Raw genomic sequence first — 21,312 nt, forward strand, 5'->3', positions numbered from 1 at the left:
GATGCCAATGCAATTTTCATCAACGGGCAGATGACGGGACGTGTGAACTTTGAATGCTGGCAGATGGCTGCAATGCCCCCCACCCACCCATGGCATTTTGCGCAACCCAGAGCCAGCATTGGTAGGCATCGAAAGATGTCGGCGATGAATGGGGAGAGACTGAAGTTTTTTTTTATATCTGATGAAGTGGCCTGTTGCTGGGTGGCCGAACGAGTCGATGGCATAAACAGTCGTGAGTCAAAGTTCAAAGGTCAGCGTAGTGCAGACGGCGGTGCGCGCGCGCGTGCAACGCGCTGCCTGGCCATCGCGCCGCCGTGCTTCGGGGGAAATGATGTGGGGCTGTGGTCGGCCGACGTCGAGGTGGGGTGGGGGGGGAGGTTTGGCTCGTCGTGCCGGGGGACTGCTTCATCATGGGGGAGGCAGGAGTGGGAAACGGGCTCGCTTGGTCGACGCGCTCCGCTTGAGAAAAGCAATGAAGTGAATTTGGTTTTTTAGCAGTCTGTCTATTAATCTGCTGACTTTGATTCGCACACTGGGCTTGTTTTATTTTTATTTGTTTCGCCCGAATAATGTTTACAACTGATAATGGTGTTTACTTTGGCCACTCTGTACCATCTCATTCCCTCCACGGTGACATTTGAAATGCCTAGCACAATCATTATCACTACGCCAAGACTTGAGCTTTGGCGTGCACATTTATCTTACGCAAAAAAGACGAAAGTCCCCCATATAGCCTAACATAGACTGTTAGGTCAATTGTTGTTAGCGAGCACCTATGAAGGCTGGCAGGGCATACGATGGTGTTGGTGGCCAACGTTACGCCCAGCCACCTTTGTCTCCCCAGTGCTTAAGTTTACACACTGCACCTGGGACTCATTTACGGCTGCGTCAGCTTAGGCTAGGCGTAGGACCAGTTCATATGTTCATCACTGTTATTGTTTGTGAGTGGGAATCGAACTCTGGATGCTGGATTCATAGCACGGTGTGGTAACCACTAAATTACCACTGCATGCATGTGAATATACACACACACAGACACATAGACAAGGAGCCCTGTTGTGTATCCTTTACAGAATTACCTATCCAGCATCACAAGACCATGACGGATGGAATTAGGGGATTTCTCCATCGAGCGGAGAACAGAGAATCTTTGATGGTGGCCAGATGTTAGCTCCCTCGCCTGGTATGCAGGAGGTCATGGGTTTGATTCCTACCCTGACGCCTCCTGTATATTTGGAGTTTGCGTGCTTTCCCCGTGGTAGTGTGGATTTTTATCTGGGTCCTCCGGTTTCCCCCTTCACATTTAGAATCAACATCACGCGTTTAAAGTATTTGGCTGTTATACATTTGCACGTGACAAGCTACTTCGTTGAGCTATCATTTGTGGCCATGACGCTTCTGAAAAATAGCTAAGTAGCTCAGTGGGCCTTACCTGGTTAAATAAAAATAAAAAATAGTGTAAGTTGTGGGATAATGCACCGCATATTAGGACCATTTATGTGGCCAGCATCACTCCTCAGCGCCTTTTTTGTTTCAGCAGGTGCCCAGGGGATAGGTACAGCAAACGTAAGGCATCCATTCGTGGGATTCCGAGTTTCGATCCGGTTTCCTAACAAAAGCTAAACACACATTCATGGATTTGGCCCAGCATCTCAAACACAAGAAGGCTTGTGAAAACAACTCCCAGGACTCGGAAAAGGCTTTCCCGGGTAAACTTAGGGCATTATACTCGCGATAGCTGAGACGTGATACCAGGTACTCCTTTTAAGAAGAAGTGATTTAGGGACCAAACCCCTGGCCAGATAGACACATGGCGAGGAAAGGTTCGGAATTTATCCCGGGTCGTAGGGAGATTACCAGGGTCATGCCACCATACTGGATACTTGGAGGGTTTTTCACCTCTCAAGGTTGTATACATGCTCGAGTGGTCAGAGCAGTGCGGTGCCGACGCAGGTATTGACAACATTTACAACTGCCAAATGTCATTTTGCATATAAATATACATTCCCGAGGAAGGCTGACCTTTGGGCTGGTTGGGCAATTCTTTCCGTGTCCGTGTTAACTCTTTGACTGCACAACCACAACCACATTTGCCCTTCTGGATGGGTAAATAAAAGACAGTTCCGAACAAAGAAAGGAATTTGCGGCATTTACAAAATCAAAAAGGAGAACCACATGCCTTTTTAGATGATAGGAATATCGAGTTATGACTGTGCTTTGATGAAATTTAAATCATTTCGCTGTGGGCAAAAAAATAAATTATGGAGATTTAAAAAAATCGCTCCATTATACCATTGTTGGTATTAAACTTGCTGGTACTCAATCCGTCTGCAACTGTCGCAACACAATAATGGTCACTGTTACATTGGGACTAGAGCAAGTGTGAAACTTTCGCAACACTTGATCATGCCAACGTGTTCGGGGGTGGAGGGTGGGGGTCGAGGTGCCGCCCAACATTGCGGCCGTACCTCGGCACGAACCACGGTGATTCCGTTACGCGCCGCCCGCTTCACAGTGGACAATGAATAGCCCCGTGAAGTAATTTGGAACAGTTGGGCCGCTTGCGTGCTGAATTGAAAGCGGTGATGATGATGTTGTTGTTAACGATGACGAAGGTGCCATGGTGGATTGATGATGATGTATTATGTGCGTTGAACTTCTTTCGCACCGTACATAGCCAACCGTGGAAGGACAACGAAACTATAGATTTAAAAGTGCTTCGCTCCGGTGGCTTTCTAATATCGGAAGGAAGAGCGTTCCAGACGGCCGCAGAAGCGCGTCCGAAAGAACGCAATGATGCAGTGACCACCGTCTTTGTCCGATGGTTCGCCAACAGCCGCCGCTGCAAGGATGACCGGAGTTTGCGCGACGGTTTATGACGGCGGCTGCGGCGGTGGCATGGATGAGCACGGCGGTGTTGATGACGTGTCCGCGTGCCCGTGTCTGCCCGTTCCTGTGTGTGCGCAGGGTAACAAGGTGTACAACGGACCGTGCAATGGGCGCGACTGCTCCGGTGGCTGCAAGTGCTTCCCGGAGAAGGGGTCGAGGGTGAGTCCCAGCGCCCTCCACCTCCCCCTCGCCTCTCTGTGTCTCTCCCTCTAACGTGCCATCGCCATCCAAACACGGTACCTGCTCGCTAACGCAGAGCTGGGATGATTAGTCGATGAAGTCATTGGTCCTTCCCCCGCACCTTCGATTAGCACGTTTCGCTACATAAGGTGCAAAACAAGTTCAACGTACAGACATACATCTCGAGTGTTCTCGCCTGGTGATACGAATTAAACTTGAAAACTTGAGGATGTCAAGCAATGAACAAAAAACTCAATCAACTACCTCCTTGTGTCGTCGATTACGCGCCCAACATTTAAAAATGGACCACACGAAGGCAGGAAACCCCCCCTGCTACAGGCCACGCCCAACGTGGCGAGACTGCCGATGGCGATGACGTCAACAAACCACGCCCATCACCTCCCATCCAGCGGCACATGTGAGAACAGAGGCGAGGTTGTTTTTTTCCCCCCCCCTATAAGTTTTGTAACACCTGGAGTAATTGATTTGGTCTGATAATCTTGGCATGATGGGGTGATCCAATTTTTGGATGTTCGTTTGGATTTTGGGGATCATCTCTTTGCATCGACATTCGAGTTCTCTTCATCCGTGTTCCTGAGTAATCTACTCAACGGGAGTTTTTCAACAGCATGGTTCACTGTTCGTCTTGACGAGTGTCCGTCATCTTCATGAGCGGTTCTCGCTTGTAGTTTTCCCAAGACTTTATCACTCATGTCCTTCGCGAGTCTCAGCAGTGCAGCAAAATCAAATGTTGTGCTGCATTTCTATGCTGCTGCGATCTACGCTCTCCACCTTTCACCGAACCGCGCTGACCGGCATGGTGAAGTATGTTCAAATAAAACCCCCCACAACTCCCGCAGCATCGGATGCCCCGTGACGACAAGAGGGGCTGCACATCAATACATGTATCGTGATGGGGGACAAATCAACACGTTCACCAGTAACAACACTGTGTACATGTGTGTGCGGCCTTAAATGGTAAAAATGTATAACAGCTGACGTTTCGGGACAATGGCCCTCCTTTATGGCCAGAGAGAGATGGAGTGGATGGTAAGCGTTGGACACCGCATCCTACACCCCGATTAGAAAAAAAAAAGAATGTTTTCCGACGCCCAGTTTTGTATCATGAGGCTAATTTTGACTGCTTGACTGTGACGTTGCCAAATTCATTGGACGCGAGTCCTCAATGCGATCAACACAGAGGACGCACCGCTCCCAAACGAACCAACTTCAGCCGCTCGCTAGGGCGCATACTTAGGGAACGAGTGAGTCACGTCGGTGCTGGATGGGTCCCAGGCCGTACGACCCGTATTGAGCGTCGCCGCATCGAAACCGCAACTCAACCGAGTAGAACAAATGGCAGACGGCCGGCTCAATGATCACGGTAGCAGGAGATCCAATTCACACGTTGCCTGTTGAATGCAGGCACTGTGTTGACAGCAAAGAGACGTGTGTCGGAGAGAGACCGCGCATTATCTTACTCGTGGCAAGTAACACAACCCCCCGCCTGTATACGGCAGTCACCCAAAAGCTTGTTTAAATTGGCCCCCTTAATAACAAATGTTCCATTTTCGGTCGTTTGTGCGGTCGATGAAGGTTTATTAATTGGCGTGCGCTCGCGGTGTGCGTTAACACTGTGCATCTGTGCGAAGCATCGCTGGATATTCTCTCAATATTTTCCGTTTGGCAACTTGTGGGCATCTCCCGCGTGGCGGCCAGCAGAGGCCTTGCCTATGTAATGATTCGGCCTTTTGGAGACCCACCGCTCCAGGTCACAGGTCACATGGCTAATGTCGCAGGTGCTTTTCAAACGATTCCAGGGAGGTGAGGTCGGGGGTGAATATCTGGCACCGTATTCGCTGGAGTGCAAGACGCTCTAGAAAATACGACGCACCCCAGAGTTGTGCCCGGCGTCAATAAAGTTACACAAATATGGTTGTGCATATAAACATGCACGCACATACCTACCGGATTATAAGATGCACCCCCAAGTTTTGCTTAAAATATGGGGGGGGGGAGGTTCATTCGATAATCTGGAGAATGCGGATATTCACGAAGATTTAAACCCAGACTCTCTCTCGGTCCAGCGATCTGACCCGGAAGATCCCTATGAGCCTGCATCTCGCTTGCAGGACACAGATGCGTGATTTGTAAACATCCAAAACAAACGTGGCACACGTGTAACGTTACGTGGAAAGGTAGAGCATGCTTGGAGACGCGTTTCACTTACAGTGGAAAAAATATCAATTTTCATAATTTCTGTGTCCGTGATTATATTACATACACTGTAAATAATATGCATGGGCTCGTGTAGAGCGGGTAAGAATGTTGGAAAACAAGACACGGCAATAAAAAATCCGATTTGTGAGCTCAAGATCCTTTGGGCGATGAGGCCTTTATAGTTTTGGTCCAGTAATCTATCCAGCTGGCACTGAAGATGATACCCAGAATCCCACTCGGTCCAGCAATCGCTGAACAAATGAACATTATTCATCGGCTGGGTCACAGAGACACAGCGATTTTGGGTTAAAATGTGCAGTGCCGGGCAGATGCGTGACAGAAAACAGAATTTTAGATGGATAGATTATCTAAATAAGTGACTAGATTTGTACTTGCCACCAGGAAAACACACAGCTGTTGAACAACAATATAATGGCCGTGACATTCCTGCTCGAAGACACCGGTGGAACCATCTGTCACATCAAGAACATCAGCAACAGGCCGATGTGCACATCTCCATCAATAGGGAATTAAAGGCAATCCACAGTCGCGCAATTGTGACGGTACAACCCAGACAACGGACCGTCGAGTAAACCGCCAGTGTGCACTTCTTCAATTGTAGAACGACAAAACTCCACGAACTCTCTCACTGCTGAAGCCCTCTTTCCGTGGCCAGCGGACCTCGACATTGACATTCCTGAACATGTTGCCAAAGATTGCAACAACGACAAAAGCAACAGCCACGTGGGCATGCATAATCAATGCTGTTTATGTAAAAACATTTTTTTAAATAACTGTTGAGTGAATGTACTTGGGAGAATAGCGACATTACATAGTGTTATGAGTTCGAGACAGCCTGGGAACCGGTTGGCATTTTTGTTAACTTCAAAACGAGCGTGACTTTATTGAAGCATAAAATTATGCGGCTCTTTTGGCAGCCATGCACCAGCACGAATTATCTTTATTTGTTTAAACCTCAACAAATTTGTCATTACCGCTGCCTAATAAATAGATACAGCACGCTGATGCTTCAGGCAATGGGACTCCTGCAGAGTAGAGAGACGGTGAGAGGGGGGGGTGCAGGGTAACGGGAGGTTGGAGGTTTGAGAGATTGTGACTGACTTGTTAGAGAAGGCTATAAAAAATGTGAGACTGATAAAACCGTGACTTAAAAAAAAAATAAAGTTCGCAACTTAAACGCTGTTAAATTTGCATGTGAATAGGTTAATATGAGTAGACATCAAGTGTAAAAAAATCCTAAATGAAGGCTTTCTAAACTTAACCGCCATCTCCCACGATCCATCGATGTTAATATCATTCGTGTATACTGTTTGCGTGCGCGACTTCACCACCGGAGTAATTAGGTTCTGCGGTGGATTTCCTTTGGCTCGCGTTTTGGAAAAAGATCAATTTGGGAAAACCGCGAAGGAACACGAGAATGATCTCCGCACGCTGATGGGCGTGGTCTTTCAAGCGCCCCCCCTGTTTCTTCGATGAGGTCAGGGAAAAATCTTAGTCAAGAAAAATTATTACCTGCTTTCTAAAATTACCGCGTCGCTTTACCGACGAATATCCTTGCGGAGTCTTCATGGCCGCTCGAAACGGCCACCCGCCTTAGGCACGTGCAAGCGCTGCGTCGATCATTTGCTGAGATTTCCAAACGTTTGCCCAACTCGAAAATCCCGACAACCACTTTTTTGTTTGCTTGGTGAACACACAAATATGCGCGTAAGGTAAATATACACAATAAACGTAAAACACGCATCGCGTTTTATCGAGAAGTGGTGCACACAGTTCTTGCTTAGAGACATTTCACTCAAGGTATGAAAAATATTTGCTTATAATAAATTATGTTTTCGTGTTTATATTACATACACTGTCAATAATATGTGTTCATGCATGAGCTCGTGCAGAGCAGTCATAATATTTGACAGCAAGACACAGCAATACATGTGTATCTTGGCATAATTTACCTGTACCAGCATGATTTAAGTCTCCTGAAATTCTAACCTTTACCTGCAAGCCTAGCTTAGCGCACTGAAATACCTATCTCTTCCTACCAGCATGGATGTCGTGGGTTTGTATATTTGGACTTTGCGTGTTCTCCCCTTTGTCGCGTGGATTTTTCTCCGGGTCCTCCGGTTGTCCCCCTCCACGTTTAGAATCGACGTGTGTTTAGTGTTTGGCGGCGATGAAATTTCCACGTGACAAGCCACTTCGTTGAGCTATCATTTGTCATAGCCAAGTCGCTTCTGAAATGCAGCTATATAGCTCAGTGCGCCTTACCTCATGAAATAAAAAAAATATTTTAGTTTTTTTTTACTAAGCTCACTGAAATACCTAGGCTGGGTGTTCCCTGATGGATCGGCATGTCACCGCAAAGGAACATCCATCTTCTGCGGTGCAGTTAGAATTTTCCATTAAATCACCTCAAGCATTCCCCGTCTCAACGGCCAATCGGACGATTTGATTAAAGTGATGGTGCGTCCCGCGGACGCGACCGCTACGTGTGCACTGTTCGGTGTGCGGAAGCGTCGTCATCTCAGGACAAGAGATTTGCCAGTGTTTTTAACTCACGTGAGCAATTTGTTTCATCATTAGCCTTTTGTCAGCAGGGTTCGGTGTTTTTGTTTGTTTGGTGGTGGTGGTGGTGGGGTGTGCGGTCTGCGGTGTTTTAGAGATGGTTTTCAAGGGCATTTTGACGACACCCAAACAAAACCCGCTCTCGTGTGCCGCGGGGATGAAGGCATTTTTACCGGAGACGACGTCAACACCAGCCGAGATGAAAGCCGCTGAAAGCCGCGTCGCGTCCTGCTCACGGAGCAGGTGTGCGGTCGCGCAACGGAAGCGAGAGAGGGAGAGAGGCCACACAGGCAGGGAGTAAACCACCGTTGCCTCATTATTTTGTTCGCGGCTTTGGCGCAAGCACAAGCCCAGAAGGCCAAGCGGGCCAGCAACGAGCAGCGGCACTCAAGGTGTAGCGGAGGCGATGGTGACCGCGTTTCGTTGAAATTATCTGAATGTACACACACTTCGGTGTGAGACGATGGGAGGGAATTCCAAATTGGGAGCAGTGGCGAGGGGAAGGAGCAAAAGAGAAGCGTTTCGACCGGCAGCATCGCAGTTGAACAGTTATATGGTCAGTTTAACACAGCTTTTGTGACCAATATTATCCATAATTGAGGTTTTTTTGGATTAGATCGTGTAAATATAAATGTGTCATTAATCCCGCCACCACCCAACACAGTACACCGGTGTGTTGTAACGAATTGGCACGTTCTGTTTACGTGACAAACCTTACTAATTGGCTGTGTCGGGTGGTGGCGGGTTTAACGACACATTTATACTTACACGATCTAACCCATTAACCTCTATTATGGACAGTTATATGGTCGTAGTTTCTCATCTCTCTGCCATGAAGAAGGGCCATTGTCTGTGACCTCCAGTGTGGTGAGTGGGTGTGTGCGTGTGTGCGTGTGTTGCTGCCGTATGTATATATGTTGAACTTCTTTCGCGCCATACAGAGCCAACCGTGCTAATTGGGGGGTGACCTGCAGTGTGGCGGTTGATCGCGGCATGGATGAGACGACGCCGTCAAGTCTGGTAGAGCAAATCCTCAACGTAGGCGGGGGACATCCGTGAGTGAAGTCCACGGTAACAATAACCACGGAAGCAGCGATACAAAAGCGGCAAGGAGGTGACTGACTACCGGTGAGCGAGTGACTGGAGTGAATTGGTGAGTGCTTGGTGAACGGCAACAACAACAAAAGCCCAAAACACTCGGTCCGCATTTTTTTAACGACGACATGCTCACATCCACGACCTGGGAGGTCGGCCTCACGCCAGCAAAGCATCGTCCTTCACTCATCCCCACCAGGGAAACCCTGGCCCCGCAGGTCGAGCAAACCGTGACGGCAGAAGTGGACCCTGCTTAGGCATGGGAGGTGGGGCCCAGAGGTCAGGGGTCGTGTGTAGAGGTAAATAAACGCGCAGCCCTTACGACTGCTCGCTCACGCGACTGCTGGCGGACGGGTTTTGACTAGAGCGAGGCCTCTAGAGCCCCGCTAGAGGGTGTTTGGCCTACTCTTTCACTCTGGGGTCTGAATTAAACGTGTCTTAGTGAAGCCTGCGACCCTTTTGGAAGAGCCTCCACTACAGAAAGCTCCTATATGGTGCCTTTCCAGACAAATGTTATCTCTCGTAGCATTTGTTTAAGCAAGCAACAATCTGGACTGGTTTCGACTGTCTCGGTTTCATCAGCAGTCAGGCTTGTTTAACAAAATTCTGCTGCTGGATAATATTGATCTGCAATGCCAATTAGTCGAAGGACTAAAACATAATTGCCTTTATATTTGGAGACAGAACTGAGTTCTACGTCTATATGATTTTACCCATAATGCACCTCAACACACAATGAGTTTGTTGCAAATTAAACTGTGACGCAATCTTTAGAGTTTAATGGCACCATTGATTAGACTATTTCTGTTTAATATCTATCTTTTGGGGGGGGGGGGTGTGTGGGGGGGGGGGGGTAACTTTATCACGATGGGTTTTCAATTTTAACGTCTCCAAGGAAGTAAGTACTAAGTGACATGACAGTATGTGTGTGGCTCAGTGTCATCTCAAGTTGCACCAGAGTTGGCTAGGGTAAAAATCACGTAGCCCGGCTTGAGAAGGAGAACCGGCGATGGCGAAGGCTGGGATGCCGTGGGATCAAGTTTGGCCCAACTGCCGTGGGAACTTTGGAGCGTTGGGCCCGGCCTGGTGAGCCAAGCCTGTTCTGATTGGCAATGGCAATGAGAAGTAAATCGGGGGGATAGAGAGGCAAAAAACTATTTTAAGCAAGGGACAGGCACTTTTATCTGGGTGGATCATAGGTCAGAAAGCGGAGCCGGCACCATTGACTTCCTGGGTTCAAATCTACGCTCTCGGGTTAAGCAAGCTGATGGTCTCGGTCTGGTAAGCGTTGACTGGACATAAAAACCCATCGTGAATAAATAAGTAAAAAAATTATCACTTAATTCGGAAATTTCCAGCTCATACAGATTAAAATGTTTGCCGTGTGGAAAACATTTCTATCTGTGTGAAAGGTGTGAGAGAAATGTCACTTGAAGGGATCTCAGAAGTCATTCTGCGATATCCACTTCCGCGGGCCGTTCTCTTCACTGACCATTCCCTTAACGGGGGCGGGGGGGTTATCAATTGCGCCAAGATCACGATTGTAGTAACATTTGGAGAAAGAAAATTTGAACTCTCGTCGTGGCACAAGACAGCAGCGAAATTGTTGGAACATCCCTCATTGCCGCAAAGCCTTGGTTTTCAGCACCACTATTTGATTGTTGCACTTAGCCGTACTATCACGTATTATTCCATTTCTCTCAGAGGGATTGTGGTGGTCGTCGTGAAGTCGGTAAACCCCTACCCCTCATGTCCCCACCTACCACTGCTGGGGACGCCCACTCCCCCCGCCGCCCCGTCCCCACCTTCCACAACCCCCACCACTTCCCAAGCAAGCCCAACTCTCGATTTAAAGCTTTCGTGACTGCAGGGATTCATCTTCTTGGTTCTTTCGGTAAAGTCACGTAGAAGGGAAGTAATAAAATGATAAAAATAAAACATAATAAAATAATTCTCACGACGTTTCGGCTACAACGCAAGCAGCCATCTTCAGGTGAAGAATGCTTGCGTTGTAGCCGAAACGTCGTGAGAATTATTTTATTATGTTTTATTTTTATTATTTTATTACTTCCCTTCTACGTGACTTTAACGAAAGAACCAAGAAGATGAAGCCCAACTCTGTGTCCAGCGTAAGGGGTGGTGCCTGAACAGGAAGAGGCGGGACCTAAAGGGGAAGGGGGCGGTCCTAAAAAGGAAAGGCGCAGAGCCTAAAGAAGAAGAGGTGGGGGCCTAATCGGGAAAGGGTGGAGCCTACAGAGTAAGAGGGTGGGGCATAAAGAGGAAGGGGTTGGGCCTACAGAGGACGAACTTCCCTTGGTGGGTTAAGGTAATGAAAGCGTAGAATACAATACATGCTGTGAGCAGTAGCAGCATGGCTTTCGTGCCGCATATGCAGCCACAGGCCAACTAGTTGAACTACCACGTCTGAACCAACAACATCATCATCACCCGCCATCAAGTATCCTTTAATGAAACAAGGCCTCCACACATGTATTCACCAATTCTAGCAACCTCTCCACAGTGGCTCTTGTCCCTGCATGTGAGCTGATTGCGCCATCTTCACAGTGGATGAACTCCGTTGTCGTCGTCCCTCTTTTGGGGGCGCGTTCCCATCTTTTGGCTGCCACTGCATCATTTAGTCTCGAACACAGGCCATCGTCTCACCTGGCGACGCGTCCTGCCCAAGCCCGCTCACTTTTCTCATAGAGCCGATACGATCCTTTCTAACGTGTGTATGTTCTCCGATCCACGTGCTCTTCCAGTTTCTCCACGTAATGCCGGTCCAGATGCTTCTCCCGTGCACTCTTCAACTTCGTTCCATTTGTTTTCAATCCCATGCTTCTGATCGTTCTGCCATCGCAGGCAATGCATGATGATTAAAAAAAACTAAATATCTTCTTTAAAACGTGAACCGACCATTGGTTACTTTCACGAAAAATTTGAACATGTGGCAGGAGTAATAAAAAAAAGTCTTCCTTTCCGATGCAATTGCCACGGTTCACAACCATAGAGACCTCCTCAAGCAATCGGCACCCCCCCACCGCCTTCCCTCCCACCATGATCCCCCCCCCCCCCCCCCCCCCACTGTGAATGTGATGTTGCATCTCAGCCGTCCATCCCTGCTCAAATAAACCAGCTGTTAAGTCAACAAACATTATAGCAGCAGACCTCTGCTGGAAATCTGTGAGAAGGAGGATGAGGAAGAGTAGTTGAGAGGTTTGATGTAAAAAAACAACCACAACTCAGTAAAGATGACCGGATAAGCCCCAAGACTGACACCGGCTGAAACATCACAGTGAACAGAATTCAAGAACTTGTGGCCTGGAAGACCACCGTTGCTGGCCTATTCACCACGGCACTGAAACGGGAGCCAGCAAAAACAACAGCCAGATATGCAAGGGGGGGGAGGCCCTCACAATAATTCAGCTAATGCCTCGAGGTACTTCGAGATACGGGTTGACAGCTGTGACTGCACGGCATTCCAGGTGCAAGGAGCAGGGTCGTAGAGAGAGAGAAGGTCGGGGGGGGGGGGGGAGGCCTCAGATCTGAGGGGGGCTTCAGATCTGAGTGGACCTTAGGAAGGGCCAGGGCAGTCTCGTCTGGCATTTTACCCCGGGCCTCCAAAACATTTTGTTGGTGGCTCTCAATGGTGGTGCTTAGCCCAAGCAAAAGCAGAGACCACCACTCCCACAAGTAGTTGAAGGATCTACCCACATACATTTTAGCACGGTTGGCTGCGTACAGTGTCAAATAAGTTGACCATACACGCACATATTATATCCAGGGTTTACTTGAAGCACCGCACCTCTCATTATTCCGCGTTGACTCTCCCTGCCGCACGGTCTCCGCAGATCCAACTCGCTGTCAATCACTGGCTTCGGGGGGGGGGGGGCTTGTTACTTTGGGCCAGAGCTACAGGAGTTGGGCACCTATAACAATTAAGATGGCTAATCTTAATCTTGATTACAGTGGTGGCGTAAAGTGAAGTTGACCCCTCTCTGCCCCCCTGGATGAAAGCGCGCGTGAGTGGCATCGTTTATCGTTAACGACAGCGTCGCCGCCAATCGCCTGCAATTGCGTAACTCTTTTTGCATGCAACCTCGCCGGACATCTCCGATAGTTCACCTGGAAATCCAGCGATATAAACTTTGGCTGCGCTTCTGGATCGCTTGGGTGTGGACTTGCCTTCGGATCGAGGACCAGACACCTCAGAACAGGATTCCACCACGTTCTTTTGAGAACATTACAGGCGTTAATCGTGAGAAATTAATTGCTGCCGCTTTGTAATTATAATAATTCCATTGCACATTTGAATTGATGAAGGATTTACTTGGCATGACTGCACAAAAACACGTGTATCGTTTAAGTTTTCACTTGTTTTGGCCAACTTCCAGTTTTGAGAATATCAGTGTGTGTTACGTAATGAACTTATACTCTTAGTAGCAGGGCGGGTGGGAAAGTGCTGCCCCCCTAGTGTGGGTCAAGGGTCACTTGAAGAGATATCAGCAGCAGTTCCGTGATATCCACTTCCACGGACCGATCTCTTCACACGGAGCAAGGCGCCGCTCTGCAAGACCTCCGAATGAAATTCTTCAATTGACGACGCAACGAGCTGATAGCACAGTCGTGAAAATATTGCCGGGGGGGCGGGGGGGGTGGGAGACAAACATAATTTACGAACCTGTGCATCGTTACACCCCCTGATGGCATGCATTTACACAACGGTGGTCGTAAACTCTGTTTCAAAGCAGTTATGTGTTACCTCCACGTGCGAAATATTGGAAGGTGCAGTCGTGCTTGATTCATACCTCGTTCGCGATGTAATTTAATTAAGAGTTGCACCCAGTGCTTTGCAGTCGTGTGGTGACAACACATGGCCTGCAGCTGACCTGTAAATGCAATATTGATCGGTTGCGGTAAGGGCACAAAGCATCACGTATTAATTTCCCAAATCATATTAACGCCAACACTTTCCAAACATACACTTACGTGTTCCCAGCACGTGCTTCGCTTAACATCACTGTTTGTATGCAGACCAACTCTGGCTTATCAATGTCGGAGTCAATAAGACATTTTCATGCGTTGCTGGGAACCTGCCAAGGCAGATAAACAAGAGGTGATGGTGACACGTTACCAGAGCTCTGGGTTAGACATCAGTGAGATTGCTTTGCGCGCGAGCAAACTGCAATATTTTCAAGCCGATATTGATTTCCTTGAAAACTACGAATAGCGAAGGCAAAATCGGTTCGGGGCTTTTCGAGGGAAATGTTGAACTTTTTATAACCTCAGGGTTGTGGTTAATGATATCCACGGCATGCTTTGGCTCGGTCACGAGGCACTTAGGCAAGCTTTTACTCGCTTGAGTTGAGTACGGCGGAGTTCGTACATTTGTGGGCCGTTGAAATATTTCACCTTTCCAATGTTTATGCTTAAAGTGGTCTCATTCCTATCCAAGGAAAACACGCTGGGAATTGCTACGATGCATTGGGACGTGGCGCTCAGGGCTAATGATGCATTTTGACAGTTTTGGGGAAATGTGGTTATAAAAAGCTCATTCAGTGAAATATAAACGGATAGGTTTAAAAAAAACATGTATCTGTGAACACCCCTCCCCTCATGACAAGCAAACGTTTCACAGTGCAAACATTGGCTCGTGAGAAGCAGCTTGTCACACTCACTGAAACACATCATTTGAGTTAATTTTGTTTTTTGTTACACGGATGGTCCCCATTTAGCCGGATTGCCCGGCTGTTTTACAAAGGGAGACACGTCGTGCGTGAACACAGCGGCAACGAGTCGAGGACAAAAAAATAATCAATCCGGCAGAGAACGAGGACAGCATGGTCCTTGGGAAGTATTGCACAACTAGCAAAGAGGTAAATGGCGGTGGCAAACGAAACACACTCGATTTAAAAACAAACAGTGAAAATGTAATATGAGAGCAAGAGGTGACCGAACAAACTTAGGTACATGTGCAAGTAAGCTCTAGATCGTCGCAGAAAAGTGTGAGGAATCAAATTGAATAAAAAAAACTGGGTTTGTCTTCAGTCGCATCGAGTAATTACGCTTGATGAGTGCCTTGTGAAATCTCTCGCTCTCTGCTTTTCCGTCGGTCACAAGCCATGGAGTTCGCTTGCCTGTAGGCTTAGAGGCTCATCTTATTTCAAGTCCTGCTCTGTTAGACCGTCATTCGACCTCTTGCGTAGACGACCTCCACTCCTGGCCCCTTCCTCGCGGCAATGCAAGGCCACCGACGGTGATCTGTCAGCTTTCCGCCTCGTTGGAGGCCTCGTGAAATTCCATCGGGAGTGACCGTCATTCCAAGGACCGGACTGGGCCTTGCAATCGTTTGAGAGCAGTTCCAACGCATTTGAATGCACATTTCAGGGGCAGTATAATAACGAAGTGGCTTTTTTTACTTGGACGTAGCATGTCAACCAGTTCGAACTGCAATCCGGAGAGACGTAATTTGGCCACTTTTCTGGATGAGCGATTGCTGCCCATAAAATGCCAAGGGCGTCAGGCGTCTTCAGACGGAATTATTTTTTTTCCCATCCACGCTGGAGTTTCGCGTGTGCGCATCAGGCAAATCGACTTTATCCAAAAGAAGCCGCATTTTACCCAAAACGGTAGGTGCCTCATTTTGGACGGGTGGCTCCGACGCGCCAAGGACGGCCGTAGTGGGAGTCGCAGGATAGGCCATTCTGTTCTGCACTTCCGCCACGCTCTCCCCCACCACGGTGTGGTGAAGTATGGTCAAACATCCCTCATGCAAAGCGGTAGATTTCTTGGGAAAATGAGCAGTGCGTATGTCCAATTATTTGGATTTTGAAATGTTGCAACAGTGCTGCGGTGTTGTTACCGCACACAGCGCTGTGCTGTGGCAGTGTCCACGAATTCCCTGCCCCCCACACCAGGTGCTTTTAACAAAAGCTCAACGTAAACACGAATGTTCCTCTTAAACTTTTTGGCACCACGGACCACTCAGCCGGTGAAAACATTTTCGGCGGACCACCCGCCCACCCAGCAGCCCCGGTGACAAAACGCAATCACTTACCTCTCTAAATACCAATAGCACAAAATGATTCATATTAACGGAACATTAATTTTTTTAAGACATCTATAAGGTTATTTTGGAGGGGGGCATTTAGATCGTAAGGTTAGGGTAGTTTCATCACGGTAGTTTACCCAACTTAATTTTCTAATTAAACTTGAGTGAAATATTAATTGATATCCGAAACGTTGTCATTATTTGTGGATCAACATGCATCTGCATCACAGCCGCCACTGCGACACCACCTGGAGGAGCGTCCCAGACCACACCGGTAGTCCCGGTGACCCCAATCTGAGAACCACCGCTTATCAACGATGAGCAAACTCCGTCTGTACGCAGGCCTCTCACTCACACCACGTACCAGTAAAGAAAGGAAGAATGTCACCGTAGTAAAAGTTTGACATGTTTACCACACCGTGGAGTTCGAGAACACAATTCGGCCCGCGAATATTGTTTACCTTTGGGCCTCCCAGCAAAAGAGGTGGTTAGCGAGCAGAGTTTGCAACTATCTTTCCATCGTGTGTCACCCGCGGCTGTCCTACAGAAACGCAACTCAAACTCTCGTCAAACTGTGCATCCTCCATTTTTTACGGGAATTGGGCACAGATATAACGGCTTACAAGTGTGGAAAATGCAGGGCCCCGATTGAAACTGGCCAATGATTTGAAGCCCATCCCTGATGTCTCACGGTAGACATTACCGATTCCGAGTAACGGCTGAGAACAAAAACAGCGGGTAACGCCCGCGCCACAATCTGTTTGCAAAGAGAGAAGTTGGGGTGATAATATATTGTCAAAATCTAATTTTAAATGATAACTCTCTTTGCTAAGCCACAAAGCCTCGCTGAGTTTCAAGGAAACCAGAGCGTGGAGAAACCCCACACACGAGAGGAGCTTAACGCCCCAAAGCTCCACACAAACAGATTTAAGAATCTCTTTCATGGCATCGCTTCACCACCTCGCAACCCAAGCCTACAACACCCCCCCCCCCTTCCTCCAGGCAGTCTCCCTTCCAAGTACTCAACCTCGCCTAGCTTCCAGGATCCGCTCGCTGAGGTGGAATGCTCGACTGGAATTGAGAGAATTTGCTTTCCGAGCTCTCCGGCACACGGTGGAGGTGAAATGCCACGTGACCACGCGTGCGTGCGATGCGGCACACGCACGCATTCACGCACGTGCGCGCCTTCTCTTCGACCTCTGGCGGCACGCGGCGCCACACCGCCGAAATGGACCGACGCGATCGCTTTTTCAGCTTTGTTTTTTTCCCTCGGGCAGTTAATTTCGCTTTACAGCCTACGGCCCTGCCAGCTATGCCGCAATTGACGAGGATTTAAATTGTTGGTGGCTCGCCATTCAATCAACCGGGAAATTGGCGACGCACGCAAGCGGTTGATTAGCCCTGAGCGATGTCCAACCGTGGGTCTCATGAGACAGTGCGACTGCTCACGCACACGCTGGGTTTGAAACCTTTTACCCTGGAATGTCCCTCCGAGGTGTTAACTCATACACACCAGCAATTATATGTGCGTCTGGTATGTGGGGTCGTCTGTTTGCTCCCGAGTGGGCAGAGCTCAGATAAAGAAAGAAAGGTTCAATAACGATAGTAATACTCGTGATGGGTTTCCCGTTACAGTGTGGTCGCAATAACCACGGCATCAGACGTACTCAGACGAACTGATGGGGCTTTTCTTTGTGCAGTTATTGGTCACTGGGCTGAGACCATCAACTAACTTCATCGCAGGATCTGGACTCGGAATCCCACCGTTGGCAGCTCAGTGCTCTTGATCTCTGACCCTATCCCAGCCACCTCATTTGTTTACATGCATAGGATAGTCACTGACGCTTACTAACACAAATTAAACATTTCAGAACTCTGAAGTTACCGAGAATATAATTTCCTAGCGGCGTTTTACGCACGGTGTGAAATGCCAGCAGTGTTTGTCATGTCTGTCACAGACTTTTCCGTGAGAATCCTGCATAAGGATGCTTTGCTCAACACCATTTGATTTTGTATTTTTAGTTACGCAAGGAAACTGGAGGGAAGTCCACCATAGGACACGGGGGAGAACGCGTACACAAATTGCACAGGAAAAGGGCGCCCTGGTCAGGATCGAACCTAGGCTGTTTTTTTACCGTGAGGCACCAAACGCCACCACTGCTGGGCGATGACACGGCCTAGCGGTAGCACATTCGCCGCTTGTTGCAGAGGTCTACGGCTCGATTCCGCAGGGCCACCCTGGTTAATACTATGGGCATATAGGCCTTAAAATACTGCATGCCGTCCGCTTCGTAGTGGATGTTAACGGTCCTGCGATGCCATTCGAAGAAGAGAAGCCCATCGTGTGCTGGCGTCAATGGTCTGAATTTGGCAAATATTGGTTAACTGGGAAAGGCGTAGTAATTGTCGTTGCCTCCTGATAGAATTACCGTGGTCCTCCTGAGAAGCGCAGGTTGACTACGTAGGTCCGAATTGAAGTTCAACATACATCCAGAAGTCTTGAGGGTACAGTGAGGCTTTTCTGAGTATCAAGTAGAATAAATGTAATGATATAAATATATACACATTCTGTGCCCTCCTGCACGAACCTTGAAGGAAATGGCCAAACATTGGAATCCAATAACGCCCCTCCTGCAAAAGGGCCTTCAGATTCGGCGAGGCTTCCATGGGTAAATAAATTACATTATTATAATGAGATAAAGCTTTAATTATTTTCTTATTCATTAAAACCCGTTGGTGGCCATTGCAGCCCTTTCTTCCTCTGCCCTGAACGTGCCCTCTGGTTTTAGAAGAAAGCAATTTTAATCAATGGTAAGAGGAGGGTGGGGGAATTTAAAATAAATGCTTGCCAGCTAATCCTCGCGGCGAGCTAAAGTTTGTGCACCACTGCTGAGAAATAAGTCACGGTCTCAAATGGATTACATCTGCAGAGAATGAGAGGCATGCAGTGGCATGAACCGCCCAGTATAAAGAATGCCTGGCTGCGGATGGCGGTGATGTGCTTGCAGATTTTTTTTTTTACGCTTTGTTAAATCGTTTGGCTGCACAATTACCTCCGCTCCCTGGTTTCTAACTCCTAGAGACGCCGCCAAGTAACCTTAACATCGCTGTAAAATAAAAAAATAAATAAAAAAAGTTCTTGGCGCTGTGCACACGTGCGGTGTTGTAACAATCTTTTTTTTTACGTGCCGTCAGCTTGGGAGAAGCTTTCAAGGCTCGCCAAATATTCGCAATCGATTTCTCTCCAACTCTATCCAAGATGTTTCCTGAGATAAAAGGGGACCCCTACTAACTGCCCAGGCCAAACATCCACTGACAATGAGCGGAGACGAGACTAGATTAGAGTGAATGCCAAGCCTCTGTAAATGTACGAGTGAAGGTTTGTCCACTCACATAGCCTCAGACAGAAAAAAAAAGTTTACAGCCTATTGTCATCCACTGTTGGCAAGTAGTCTCATCACAATGATGTAGATCGTGCGGCTTGGATTGTTTGACCATACTTCACCACGCTGGTCAGTGCGGGCTGGCGAAACAGGAACGGTTCAGACATCACTCACCGCTGATGGTAGCGATGGCTGCAAATCAAAGGCAGAATCGTTGGGTTCATAGGGCAGGATCTCTGACCACTGTACCATCACACCACCCAATTCACGTAATCTAGAGTAAGTCGGACTCCTGGTGCACGCTTTCTGGCTTCGCACTTTAATCTTAGATCTTAAAAGTATGGCGGCTTTTTCAATTAAAATAAAACAACTACGTCGAGGCATAGAAACTTCTTTGAAGTCGGCTTCTTGTTTTGTCTGCGCGTCCTTCAATGGGCCGTTGTGTTTTGCTTCGCGTAAAAGCGGGAGGTATGATGAGCTAATCGCGTTTCTTATCAACAAAAAAAAGGGTTTTTACGTCAATGTAGCATTTAGTAATGTTTGGCTGGCTTCTTAAAAAAATCAGTGCCTAATTTTTAGTATTCACGTGCACATCCTCTCTGATCTGCAAAACCACAAACAAAACCTGCAAGATGGCACGGCTGTTCGTGTAAAACATATTACACGTGTTTTATATGTGTTTTACCCTTGGTGAGCTTGGAGTGAGACTACTTTATCTAATGCCCTTTTTGTCCACAGGACAAATCCACGGCAGATTGTTTCTTTGTGATAGCCCTCTCCTTCATCTCTGTTTTAAAAATGGAATTCATAGAGCATGATGGTTATCGTCGTCATCAACACCAGCAGCATTACCACCACCACCACCATCATCATTGATCATTCTATCATCAACATCACCGCCACCATCGTCACCATCATCATTATCCTCCAACTTATTACATAACATGAACAAAGACAACACCAAGCCATACAGAACATGTAACAATTGTGGGGTTTTCTTTAGGCTTCGGCCTAGCGGTCACTACAAAGCAAACATTGCTTTCCTCAGACAAGCACAACTTTTCCATATTACACCTTTTCACACTTTAACACGTAGGCTTTCGCGACCAATGTCATCCATAATACTTGTATTATGCACCCTTTCACAGTTATACCCTGTTCATTACCTTAACTCGCCGACGATCGCAGTGTGCTTTAGACGCACTCGTTTCACTCAAAATTAAAATAGGACTCGTGGTTTATTTTATCCAGTTACCTGCCCTCTATATAACCATTTACACAGATACAAATAATAAACTCTACGACGTGTTTTCGGATTGTACCACGTGCTGTTCGGTATTCACCATATCACTTCGAGTTTTACTTCCTAATTGTACCACTCATAACTCTTGAAAAGCGCTATATTAATGTAAGATAATGTAACAATAATCACTTATGTACACAGAGAAGCCACGTTGGGTCTGAAGACTCTTTTTCGAGGGTCCTGCCTTTCGGGATGTTTGGCCAACACGAATGACATTGTGTGTGGTTTTGCCATCGGAGGAATACTGGAGATCCAGTATGAATCTCGTGCAGAACAGGTGAAGAGCGAGAAAAACTCCACGCAAAAAAGTTCGTAATTGCATTCGGGCATCCGAGTTCGTAATTGAATTCAGTGTTGGGGGACTGTCGAACAAAGACGGTCACTGCATCATCGCGTGCTTTCGGCGGACGTGCTCCTGCAGCCGTCTGGAACGCTCTTCCTTCCGATGTTAGGAAGCCACTGATAGCTATGCACTTTTTTATATATTTTTTTGTCCTTCTCTCCGCACCTCCGATTATAGCACGGCGTGCTAGGTACGGTGCGGAAGAAGTTCAACATACGTACATACATACGCACCACCATTGTGCCACCCTGCTACCCAACAACAA

General features: G+C 47.7%; 1 protein-coding gene across 1 annotated transcript in view; it reads left to right on the top strand.

The window, feature by feature from the left end:
- LOC133353864 (collagen alpha-6(IV) chain-like) overlaps positions 1 to 21,312 on the top strand; it is a 177,198-nt gene that overhangs the window by 40,553 nt on the left and 115,333 nt on the right. Inside the window, exon 4 of the mRNA XM_061570339.1 lies at positions 2,968 to 3,048. Within this exon, the coding sequence (XP_061426323.1) occupies positions 2,968 to 3,048 (81 nt within the window). The remainder of the gene's footprint in view (positions 1 to 2,967; positions 3,049 to 21,312) is intronic.

This window comes from Lethenteron reissneri, chromosome 45, assembly GCF_015708825.2.
Source record: "Lethenteron reissneri isolate LAM-NWPU_2019-01 chromosome 45, ASM1570882v1, whole genome shotgun sequence".
NCBI classification, from domain to species: domain Eukaryota; kingdom Metazoa; phylum Chordata; class Hyperoartia; order Petromyzontiformes; family Petromyzontidae; genus Lethenteron; species Lethenteron reissneri.